At 31.3% G+C, this 12,695-nt stretch overlaps 1 protein-coding gene across 1 annotated transcript; it reads left to right on the forward strand.

The window, feature by feature from the left end:
• The first annotated feature begins 1,679 nt into the window (after positions 1-1,679).
• Positions 1,680-4,660, forward strand: LOC108993512 (protein translation factor SUI1 homolog 1-like). The gene is made up of 5 exons (XM_018968465.2): positions 1,680-1,839; positions 2,720-2,806; positions 3,790-3,995; positions 4,100-4,153; positions 4,347-4,660. The coding sequence occupies exons 2-5, from the start codon at positions 2,770-2,772 to the stop codon at positions 4,389-4,391; spliced, it is 342 nt and encodes a 113-aa protein (XP_018824010.1). The 5' UTR covers positions 1,680-1,839; positions 2,720-2,769; the 3' UTR covers positions 4,392-4,660.
• The last annotated feature ends 8,035 nt before the right edge of the window (positions 4,661-12,695 follow it).

The raw sequence follows: 12,695 nt of genomic DNA on the forward strand, positions 1-12,695 counted from the left end.
TATCTAGAAGATTACTGTGAGGAAATCATGAACATTCTTAGTCAGATGCGGTTCACTAGTAGACACATATATTGGGAGTGCAATGCAGTGGCTTTATGGCTTGAGGCATGCTAGGCGTATGGGTTGTGTTGCTACGAAGATTGAGATGGATTCAAAGTTGATTATTCAATGGATTGGTAATGGAAGATGTGGTTTATGGTATCTAGAAGATTACTGTGAGGAAATCATGAACATTCTTGGTCAGATACGGTTCACTAGTAGACACATATATCGGGAGTGCAATGCAGTGACTGATGTTTTGGCAAAAGATGGTACTAAGAGAAATAATTCTACTTATTATTATCCTTCGGAACTTTCTCAATTAGCTAGATGTTTTTTAAGACTTGATAAGGGTGGTTTGCCATATTTGAGACATAAGTAAGTCTTGTTGGTTTTTTTTCTAGAATTCTTTAGGTTTGGGTATTGGGTTTTGTTTGTATTTCTCACGTATTTGATTGTTACTACGGTTTTCCTCTGCCACAAGTGAGGGTTTTTTCTTTAATAAATTTGGGAGGGGATCACTCTTGTACATGTGATTTTCGTCTCTTCTAAAAAAAAAAAATTAATTCATAGAATATTAACTAGTGTTAATAACATATTTAAAATTTTATATTGTTAATAGTGATAGGTTAGATGAATGTATATATAAAATATTGTTAATTTATAGAATATTAACAAGTATTAATAATATATTTAAAATTTTATATTGTTAATTATACAATTATTATATAAATAATATATATAATATATTTTTATTTTTATTTTTTATTCGGTCGGTCTGGTCCTGTCCGGTTTGAGAAATCTCCACTCCGAAACCAGACCGAAGACTGAAATTCCCTACTTATTGGATCGAAACCGATCATATATTTTTTCGATTTGGTCTGATCCAGTCGGTTTCTCCGGTCCGGACTGATCGTTTTACACCCCTACTTATGATCAAATACAACAGTCGGCAGAGTATCATGTATATATAGGCATAGCATCTGAACCGGCGGCTAATTGGCAGATCAATGTCTCAAGAATTATTGTAAGGGTCCTAATCCTTCTCAAATTTAGAAGCAACGAGATGTAATTAGATAAAGAATCATTCTTACCAGATATAATTTGGAAATACCTGTATATTTTTTTAGGTGAAGTCCTTATCATTTATGAAAAGATGTGGATCTATCTCTAAATTAAATTCAAATGCAAAGAGATTTAATTAACGATTCATCCTCACCCGTAAATTTGGAATAATTTGCATAGTTTTTGAGATGGAATGCATATATATTCTCATGATTAAGTTGAATTTAAGAGGTTAAAGTTAGTAATAGTACTTTAGGAGTTTTAATTAGATTTGATAAAAAAAATTTATATTTTTATTGTTGATATGTAGAATGTAATTAATAAAATATTTACATGTCAAGATCATTTAGATCAATTAACAGTATCTTAATTTCTCATTAAGAAAATTTCCCATATATAAAAAAATAAAAAATAAAAAAAATAAAATACTTACATAATATCATTTGAAATTCGGATAAAAATATTTTAATGTATTTTACATATATATCCTCACGAGCCTTGACCGACCTAACGCAACAAAAAAAAAAAAAAAACAATTGCTCTTCTAATTATATATAGAGCTCTTCTAATTATATAAATTTTCTATCTCAGGTACCCTTTTCTCTTCAGTTCTCTCTCTCGCGGCCTCACCAAACAGCCTTCCGGAAGAGCGCGCGCGAAAGAGAAAGCTCCTACCGAATTGAGGGTTCCCTCTAATCACCGACTCCTAATCCCAAATCCTAAGATTCGATTCAGGTGCTTTTCCTTCCTACCCCTCTTATAGATATTCGCGATCCGATCTTATTTTCCAGCACTGTTTATTGTTTAAGCCTTCAAAATTATAAAAGATTTCTGATTAGATTATTATTATTTTTTTCTTCGTGCTTCGTGTCTAAATTTATGCAAATTTTTTGTTACGATTTTGTTTTGATTTATAATTAATCGGCTATTCAATTAACTCTTTTTGTTTTTATGCTTGACTTGGGGCGAAACAATTTTATTTGAGTAAGATTTTGGCCAAGTATGCGGCTTGTGATATGTTCTTTTGGTATTACCCTTTGGACGAATTTCTGTTTGGAGTTAACGTCAACACAACCAACTGGTTTGGCTTTATTGTATCTGCGTTGCTTGATTTTCGTAGTTTTCTATCGATAGGCTTGCCTGTCCGGATGTGTTTATTGCTGGGTGTTTAATGATTAGTAGAGCTATTTAGGGAATTCGAGGATTAGTTACATGAATTTTCCCCACTGTCCCTTTGTGATGGGGCTCATTGGGTACACATAAGGCTGTAGATTCTAAGGCTTTCTTACCTATAAAAAAGTAGTTTCTAGGGATTACTTAAGGTACAGGGTCTTTTTTTTTTTTTTTTTGGCACATAATACTATTTGGGGAGAAGGAATGTACTAATCAAATGATCTCCTATATCATCATTGAAGGTGTTGTGTCTACAGTTCATTATGCGTTGCTGATAAAGTTGATGGCATGTGTATATCTTATTTTATGGAGTTGGGTGCATAACATTAAAACTATGGAGTACAGTGTTTACAGAATAAAGAAGGCTGTATATTATATTTATGCGTCGAGACTTCTTTATAGATCGATTGATTGATTGATATGGTGTCGCTTTATAATCCAGGTCTGAGGATTGCAGTTGTTTGGACGTTCTATTTTAATCAACCAAGTTTCATGTCTGAACTAGACGCCCAAATTCCTACTGCCTTTGGTATGTTTGTTTCTTTCTGGGCTTGATTTGTGCACATCATATGACTCTCCTTCGACTGTGTTTACATTTACCAGTTTTTTTCATTTCCTTTCCTGAATACCAACTTATTCGGTAAGCCATAATTGATGGACTTAAGATTTGAGAATCATAGACCCAGATCAGAAAACATGAACCACAACACTCCCATTATAATTCTTGAAGTGATGGGTTTTTATAGCCTCTTGATGGACTTCTCTTTGGAAGCCCATTGCTTCTTAAAAGCATTGATGATCTGTCTTTTCTCCTTGCTTCATCAGATGGTTGCTTCATGACTTTGTGTATAAAATGCTACTGCTGTTCATCTAACTCTTCTCCTTCAATATCTCCTCGTCAAGGATGCGCTTTTTCTTTCTAGTCTTTTTGTCTTTAAAATTGATCGTGACAGACCACGATTTGACATCTTTGACAAGGTGGACAAGTTTGGAGATGTGAACACGATGGCTGGCATTGATTGTCACGTAGAAACAAAGTCAAAGACCGACATCTGAAGAAATTTGAGGATCAAAAACAGTTTACTTTATTTACCTTTAGGAATGGTGGGAGGGGAGGTTTGTGAGTTGAGTTGAGTTGAAAATTGAAAGTTGAATAAAATATTGTTATAATATTATTTTTTAATATTATTATTGTTTAGGATATTAAAAAATTGAATTGTTATTATATTTTGTATGGAGATTTGTAAAAGTTGTAATTAATAAAATGAGATGAGTTGAAATACTTTTTGTATCCAAACATAGCCTTCTAACCCTTCCCACAATATTTTTTTTTCTTTAAAAAAAAAAAGGAAGGTACCCTAAGTTTATTGATAGCCTTAACTTTTGGGGGAGGAAAACCGTGGTTACATGCTGACCCTGGGGGTGCCCCTTCCCACAATATAGTTGCTCTCCTTCCTGCCTTCTTTGGTTGGGGATTCTAATTAGTTTGTTGTCCATATGGGGTTGATATAGATCCGTTTGCTGAGGCAAATGCTGAGGACTCTGGTGCTGGTTCGAAAGAGTACGTGCACATTCGTGTACAGCAGCGGAATGGTAGGAAGAGCCTGACAACTGTCCAGGGGTTGAAGAAAGAATATAGCTACAACAAGATACTTAAGGACCTTAAGAAGGAGTTTTGCTGTAATGGTACAGTTGTCCAAGACCCAGAACTAGGACAGGTGGGTTTTTGACCTAGATGGTGCCTTCTCTGATCTTGTTTGTCGTCTTCAAATGCTGAAATTTCTTGTGTGCGATGCAAGTTTTGATATTATTGTGTGTATAGGTTATTCAACTTCAAGGTGATCAGCGAAAGAATGTGTCCACATTCCTTGTCCAGGTAACTACATACCATATCATAGATTTGTCTCGATGATGTTAGATATAGATTATTTACTTCCTTTTTTAAGTGAGTAGCCTTATCCAAATTATACTTATACCCTTTTTACCCTTATTGAAGTTCCTTCTTGCGGTTTAACATTTGTGTGATTCAGTTATTGTACTCTTATTTCTGTCTTTATTGTGGAGAACAGGCTGGCATTGTGAAAAAAGAACATATCAAGATTCATGGTTTCTGAGCTGCAGTAACTGAAAGCTCTGCATGGTTCATGCCCTCATATGTTAGTGCTTGATATGTTATCGACTTTTAATATGGTCATCCGGTTATGTCATTGAAGGGTCTAGTCTTTTCGCTTTTTACCTGTGTTTCTGGTGTGCTCTAGTTTATCTAGCAGCTGTGTAATGATGTGTGATAATTATGGAATTCTCATGAGTACTTGTGTCTTTGTCCTCAATAACAATCACTTTATCAAAAAATTTATGCGAAATCTTATATTATCTTGCGTAAAATAGTAGGTTGTAGATTGTATGACCACATGGACCAGGTTTAGAGAACCTGGTCGTGGGTTTCTTTATATTACAATCCCTAATCAGTTCATTTTGATAAAGTGGGTACACTAAAGTTTTAAACAAACAGAAAAAAGTTATAGGATTTCATTCCTTAGAGAAATCTTCCCTAGTTCAAACCTTATTTATGTAGTAGCTAATTCTGAAGGATCATCAAATCTGTCCACCTTTTCCCCCTCGTATTTCTGACAAACATATGTATCTTTGTTTATGTTACATTTGTCCATATCAATAACAGCAAAAACAGAAACATCGTCAAGCAAAATCCTTGCCATTTGAATGAAAGACCCTCTAAAGGATCAACAATGAAGTCATCTTTATTCTCTTATTTTCCATCAGATAGCGCTTATCAATTGAAGGTGAAGTAATTAAAAAAATAAAAAATAAAAAAAATTGAAGGTGCAGTAGTAATCAATACGACTAATTACTCATTGCTCGTAAACAACATAGACTCAATGCAACACCAACCAACAACAAAAACAAATGGCTTGGTTTGTATGTGGTGACTATTTCATAGGATGAAAAAATTCAGAAATGCATTGGAAATTGGTGAATTGTATGATCTGGGATGGAAAGGCTCAAAAATATACTTGGAATAATAAGTATAATGATGGCACCTTCACTAGAGAAAGATTGGACAGGGGAGCTGTTGATATGGGTTGGTTTAGCTATTTCCAGAAGGTGAAAGTGGAAGGGTTAGTGGCAAGGAGTTTTGATCATAGACATTTACTGTTTTCATACTGACAGGATTATCATAGAAGGGGCTTTCATAACAGACCTTTTAAATATGAAGTTAGCTGGGGGTCTGAGGAAGAATGCAAGAAAGTTGTCGATGATGAATGAAATAAATGTGCTTTATCTATCAAACCTTTGAGGGATGTGCAAGAAAGTCTAAAACATTGTAGATCTCCCTTAATTACCTGGAGCAAACAACATTGTACTAATACAGAGAAGGAAATAAATGAGAAATCTGAGCTATTAAAACAGTTGCAAGATGATGTAGGGCAACACAATATTGAGGTCATATAGAATTTGCAAAGGGAGTTAGGGCTGTTATCATAGAAGGAAGATCTTAAGTAAAGGCAAAGGGCCAAAAGGCACCGATATCAACATGGAGATAGAAACACTCGTTCTTCCATGCTTGTGCCACACAACAAAGGAAAAAAAATCTTATTAAAAAACCAAGGATTCTGAGAGTCGAACAATGATTGAAGAGGTAGACATAGCAAGAGCTTTCAAGAATCACTTTCTAGCTATCTAAACTTCTTCAAAGCTCAGTGTAGTAGAGATAGAAACATGCCTTCAATCCATTGACAAAAGGGTGATAGATGGAACATAAATCTGGAATTGCATTTTTTTTCTACTGATGTTTATGAAGCCTTGATACAAATGAGGCCTTAGAAATCTCGAGGAATAGATGGCTTTGGAGCTAGATTTTACCAAGAGCATTGGAACACTGTCAGGTCTAAGGTATGCAGGATTGTGCTTGATTTTCTAAATGGTGGAAGCAGGCCCTATACTCTTAATCACACTCATATAGCTCTTATTCCAAAGCTTAATACTCCTCTGTCTGTAAATGATTATAGATCTATTTCACTTTGTAATGTCTTATATAAACTTATATAAAAAGTTTTACCAAATAGGCTTAAATGTATATTGTTTGATATTATTTATAGCAGTCAAAGTGCATTTGTACCAGGGAGATCCATTACAAATAATGTAATGGTGGCTTATGAGGTCCTACATTCAATAAAATCAATGAAAAAAAGAAGTACTCGCAGGTTGGCCTTAAAATTTGACATGTCTAAGGCTCATGAAAGAATTGAGTGGTAGTTTCTTGAAGCCAAGATGAGAAAGCTGGGGTTTAATGAAAAGTGGGTCAAATTGGTGATGTAGTGTGTGGAATTAGTATCTTATTATGTATTGGTTAATGAAAAACATGGAGAGAAGTTTACTCCAACAAAAGGATTGAGGCAAATGGACCCACTGTCTCCTTACCTCTTCATCTTGTATGCTGAAGGATTGAGTTCCCTATTGAGTAAAGCTAAATAAAGTAGAGATATGAGAGGAGCAACAACAGCTAAGGGAGGTACTGAGATCACCCATATGCTATTTGCGTATGACTGTGTGATTTTTAGTAGAGCAAAGCTAGAAGATTGGAAAAAAATTCAAGAAGTACTTCGGTAGTATGAGCTTCTGTACAAGTGCGAAATCGATAGAAGACCTCTATTCTATTTAGCTCTAATACAAGTGAACTTATTCAAAGACAGATTATTCAAGATGCTGGAGCTATTATGTGTGGTGATTATGGTAAATATCTAGATCTGCTAACCATGGTTGGAAGGTCTAAATATAATACATTCTCCTACCAAAGAGAATGTGCATGGAGATTAATACTTGATTATCAAAATTTTGGTGGAACAATAAGCAAGAAGAGAAATGGGTACCCTGGAAGTGTTGAGAAAAAATGGATGAAACAAAGAATATGGGAGGAATGTGGTTTCGATATGTTGAGTATTTTAATAGAGTAATTCTACATACAACTGTGAAGTACGTAAACGTTACGTAATTGTTTTGAAAAAAAGTGGGATCTACTATTAAAAAATTAATTTTTTCATGTGGGTCCATGTTTTATTCACTTTTTTCAAAGTGATTACGTGGCAGTTGCACAATTCACGATTGTAAATATCTTTTCTCATTTCAATAGGGCTATGTTAACTAAACATGGTTGGAGATTGCTGTAAGAACCAAGTTCCTTGGTAGATACATTTTTTAAGGAAAAATACTATAGAAATTCTAAATTTTTAAAGGCAAAACTTGGGCATTTTACATCTTTTATTTGGAGAAGTGTGTTGTCAGCTCAGGAACTATTAAAAGAAAGAATGATTTTGGGAGTTGGTAATGGAAACGACATATCCATTCAAGGTCACAAGTGGCTTCCATAGTCAACTTCTTTCAAAGTTAAGGTCCCTGTAAAGATATTGGATGGAAATTTAAAAGTAAGGGACTTGGTGATTGAGGAATTTAACTACTGGAATAAAAAGCTTATATATGAGATTTTTGAAAGAGATGAAGCAATTCAAATATGTAGTATTCCATTGAGCATAAAAGGGGTAGGGGATAAGGCAATTTGGAGTTACACGAAGGAAGGAGAATTTACTGTTAGAAGTGCATATCATTTGGGGAGAAGTAAGGGAAAAAAAACTATGGAGAATCTTCTAGTAGACAAACATAGAAATATATTTGGGAGAAGATTTGGAAGCAGACCATACCTAGCACAGTAAAACAGTTTCTTTGTAAGTCTTTAAATTCTATTCTTCCTACGAGGCAAAAGTTGTATCATAAGAAGATTTTGGGAGATGCTAAATATCCAATATGTTTCAAGAGGAAACAATTTTGCATGTCCTATGGTCTTGTCCTACAACAAGTGATGTGTGGGCAGAGAATCAAAGTCCAGTTTATAAGTGGTGCAGTAGTGGATTCATCTATGGGAAAGGATGCAAAAAAGCTTCAATCAGGAAAAATTAGAAGAACTAACAGTAATTTTTAAAGGAATTTGGACTAGAAGAAATAAAGCTATATTTGATAACAAGTTTGACAACACAAATAAAGTAATACAAGGTGCCTTATCTAATCTTGAAGAATCTCGAGAAACACAAAGGCTAAGAGTTGGGCAACATAATGGGCAAGGCTCAAGCAAAGTAGAAACTACTGGTTTCCACCTGCTGAAGACCATACTAAAATCAATTTTGATGCAACGCTGGATGTTACACATAAGAAAATGGGAATAGGTATAATTGCAAGAAATTACAAGAGAGAGATCCTGATTTCTTTGTGTGCTGCTAAGAAATTATAGGCCAACCTGTTCTTGCTGAATATTTTGCTTTCTGGAGGGCAGTGGAGCTTTGTAGAGAGCTTGATGTAAAAGATGTAAATTTTTAGGGTGATGCTCAAATGGTGGTCAAGGCTTAGGGGTGTAACTGATCTGGTTTGGGTCTGGTTTTGAGATTATTTTAGAATCGAACCGGACAGTAGTTTTGAGAATTAAAGAATCGATACTGGACCGATTCACCCCCAAAATTAGTAGTTTCGATTTTACCAATTTCGGTTTGGTTTTCACGATTTTTCCAATGAACTAGCAAGGTTGGGCGCTAAGGAAGTTGAGCTCGGAACAACAAACCTATAAATTTTATAAAAAAAAAAATTGTCTAAATATAAAAATGATATGATATGCAACAAAAAAATAAGAGTTATAGTAAAACTATTATAGTATACATACATTATTTATAAGAATCATATTATCATATATGTTAGTAATAATATAATAGTTACATAAAATTAAAATTAAAAGTAAAAGATTTTGTTATATTAATTTTATGTTATAAAATTAAAATTTATATATTATACCAAATGTTATAATAAGATTTATAAGAATAACTTTTATTTTATGTTGTATCAAATGTTAAACTAATTTTATATTATTAGATTATTATACATGAATTTTAAGATTTTAAGATTTAATATTAGATTAATTAGAAATTTAGTATATAATATATATAATATAAATAAATCATATAAGAACTTATTTATATATAATAAAGATAATATATATATATATATATGAACCAGTCCGGTCTGATTTAAAACAAACCAAAATTGAAATCGGTTTTGAAAAAATGAAACCAGTACTAAATCAAACCGGTTTTACACCGGACCAAATACACTGATCCGGTTCGGTTCATGCAGTTTACCAGCTTTTATTCTCAATCCTACGTACGAGATGGTAAGGACAAATAGTCATGGATAGGTCAGTTAATAGATGACATAAAACATGTTTTCTCTCACAAATTAAATTGGGATGCTCGATCGTCTACAGAGAAAAAATCAATGTGGTTCATAGATTGTCCAAGAGGGCTTTACAGTTACAAGGAGAGCAATGTTAGATTGAAGATAGACCAATTGAAATTTTTCATTTATAATAAAAGATATGGCTTGTAATGATTAATTCTTTTATTGTAATGAATGAAAAGGGGAGTTCCGAGTTTCAAAAATAAATAAATGAATGCACAGTTAAAAAAAAATGTACAGTAAAAAACGCACAGAAAAACTACAAAAAAATGAACAAAACAAACGCACAAAAAAGAAACGCACAGAAAAAAATGCACAGATATTAATTTTTCATTGTGAATGCACAGTAAAAAAAAGGCACTAGAAAAAAATCAGAAAAAAGATGGACACAACAAAAGCACCAAAAAGAAACGCACAGGAAAAACGAATAAAAAAAGGCACCGAAAAAACGCATAAAAAAGAAACGCACCACAAAAAAAGGCACAAAAAGAAACGCCCAGAAAAAACGCACAGAAAAAACGCACAAATAAGAAACGCACAGAAAAAACGCACCAAACAGAAACGCATGGAAAAACGCACAAATAAGAAACGCACAGAAAAAAACGCACGAAAAAGAAACGCACAGAAAAAACGCACCAAAATTTAAAAATACGCACGAACAGAAAAATGTAAGGGCATTAAAGTTTGTACGGACATTAACAATTTTGATCATTTTCACTTATTTTTTAATCAATTCAACGTTTTTAATTAATTTTCTTAATCGGAGTGTAAATGATCAGAATTAGATAACTTAATAAAGGTACTGCAAATTAACAATTTTGTAATTTGCAACATAAATGAAAACAAATCGACAATTAACTAAAAAAATAAAATAAAATAAATAAATAAAATATTGTAGAAAATCGTTAGTTACAAAAAGAAACCAACAAGTCGGCAATGGCATGCATGCCTGTCATCACAATTATAAATGTTACTGATCAGTCTTAACATAACATGGTTGAAACGATAAATATTAATAATATATCTACTACATCAATCATTTAAACATATAATATCAATTTAATTGGTTGTCACATCATATGTACGTGTTACATGAACATTGCATTTATGATGTTTAAAAGTTAGGAGGTGTTTGAATTTAGAGATGAGTTGAGATGGTTTATGAAAAGTAGAATAAAAATTAAATTATTTATTATATTTTATATAAAAATTTGATAAAGTTGTTTTAAGAGTTGAAAAAATTAAATTATTTATTATATTTTATGTAAAAATTTGAAAAAATTATAATATTAAGATAAAATAAAATGATATGAGTTGATGTGATTTTTAAATGCAAATGAGACCTAATGTTTTGTACATATCCAAAATCCTGATAAGCATATATATGCAAACTGTGAGAAAGGGTCATCTTGTACATATCTTGGACTTTTTTGTGCTTTAACAAAGAAAAGTGATGAAATGCCTAATTTCTTGTCTTCTATATCGTCGTATGCTCAATTATTATATATATATATATATATACTAGCGGTTGGGTAATGTGCGAGGCACATTTGCCCAGTTAAAAAATAAATTATTTTGTAAAATATAAATATGTTTTGGATTAAAAAAAAGAAAATGTAATCATAAGTAAAATAAGTAGTATATAGAGAATTTTTTTATGAACTCAATTTCTGTACCTAACAAGTGAAAAGAGATGTGGAGAATTTTTGTGATAGTGATAGTACTTCACTGCATAAATCAAAGCAATCCAACCGAAGAAAAAAAAATGAGAAGTGGTAAAATGAAGGGTTGGATTTAAATCTTAAAAATTTTAATGTACCAGCAGCAGCTTCGTCTTTCAAAAAACAACACACGTAGACATCATATCCTTAGATATGATTTGGATCGATGTATTAATAGTAGTGACATGGTTTGTGAATAGTAATATATAAAATTATTTGGATTAAGATGTTTGATTTGATTGTAGAAAATGAGAGAAAAAAAGTTAAAATAAAAATATTATAAAAGTTAAAATATTATTGGAATATAATTTTTTAATGTAGTTTTTGTTTTAAATTTAAAAAATTTATATTTAAGAAAATTGTAATGATTAGATTAACAAATAAAAAAATATTTTATATTTAAATAATATTTTAAAAAATATATAAAAGTTTCTGAAAACTTAAGAATCTATTAATCTCTTCCTCGAACTCAATAATTTTGTTTGAGAAGAGATAGATTGTCAATTCCCTCCTGATCCAATGATGTTGTAAATTTTTTATTTTTTTAAAAATGTTTATGATGATTAAAAAAATACATGAAAAAAAGAAAAGAAAAATAAAAAAATGAAATACATATTCATGACATATTTTCAGGTTACTTTTTTATTAGTTGTAGCAGTTCTCTTTAGTTAATTAAGAATATTATCATATTTAAATTATGTTAAAACTCTAATTATTTATATAGTTATACTTTTTTAAAAATATTTAACAAAATTTCATTATTTATTTAATGATGAAATATTAGTATTTTATAAATGGCTTGGTTATTTTGAAATTAGTGGTACTTGTGTAAAATCCTGTATGGCGTAAGATTTTCTAATTGATAAAAGAAAAGCACGTTTGCCACATCTGTCAAATTGAAGAAAAAAATAAAGTGTAATTTCAAATATTAAAATAGTCTAATGTATAAGAATAAAATTATTATTTATTTATGTTCATCATTTATTATGAAATTTAAATTATATTAAAAATTCAAATTAATTAGATAGTTTTTTTCTCTTAAAAATGTACAGTAAAATTTCATCATTTATTTAATGATAAAAAATTAGTATTGTATAAATTAAAGTTGATTTTTAGTGTATGATATAATAAACAGTAATAGAATATGCGAAAAAAACATGCGAAGAAAAAAAAAACAACTTCTTTATTGATCATTTAAAACTTAAAAATTAATATTTTTTTCACTTTTTCTTTCTTCCTCTCTCTCATTCCTTATGCACGATTGCGGTATTACGTCGCACATTAGCATTCACACGAATAAAAAAAAAAATCTTTACTGTTCATCGTTTATCATACAGTTGATGAATAGAAATAAGATAAGATTAAAAAAAAAAAAAAAAAAAAAAAAAAAAAAAAAAAAAAAAAAAA

Source organism: Juglans regia, chromosome 9 (assembly GCF_001411555.2).
Source record: "Juglans regia cultivar Chandler chromosome 9, Walnut 2.0, whole genome shotgun sequence".
In the NCBI taxonomy this organism is placed as follows: Eukaryota; Viridiplantae; Streptophyta; class Magnoliopsida; order Fagales; family Juglandaceae; genus Juglans; species Juglans regia.

Bases quoted from the DNA above. Each gene is read 5' to 3' on its own strand.
- LOC108993512 (XM_018968465.2), top strand. From the start codon at position 2,770: ATGTCTGAACTAGACGCCCAAATTCCTACTGCCTTTG. The intron at 2,807-3,789 runs GTATGTTTGTTT...GGGTTGATATAG, and splicing joins CCAAATTCCTACTGCCTTTG to ATCCGTTTGCTGAGGCAAAT. The intron at 4,154-4,346 runs GTAACTACATAC...TGTGGAGAACAG, and splicing joins TGTCCACATTCCTTGTCCAG to GCTGGCATTGTGAAAAAAGA.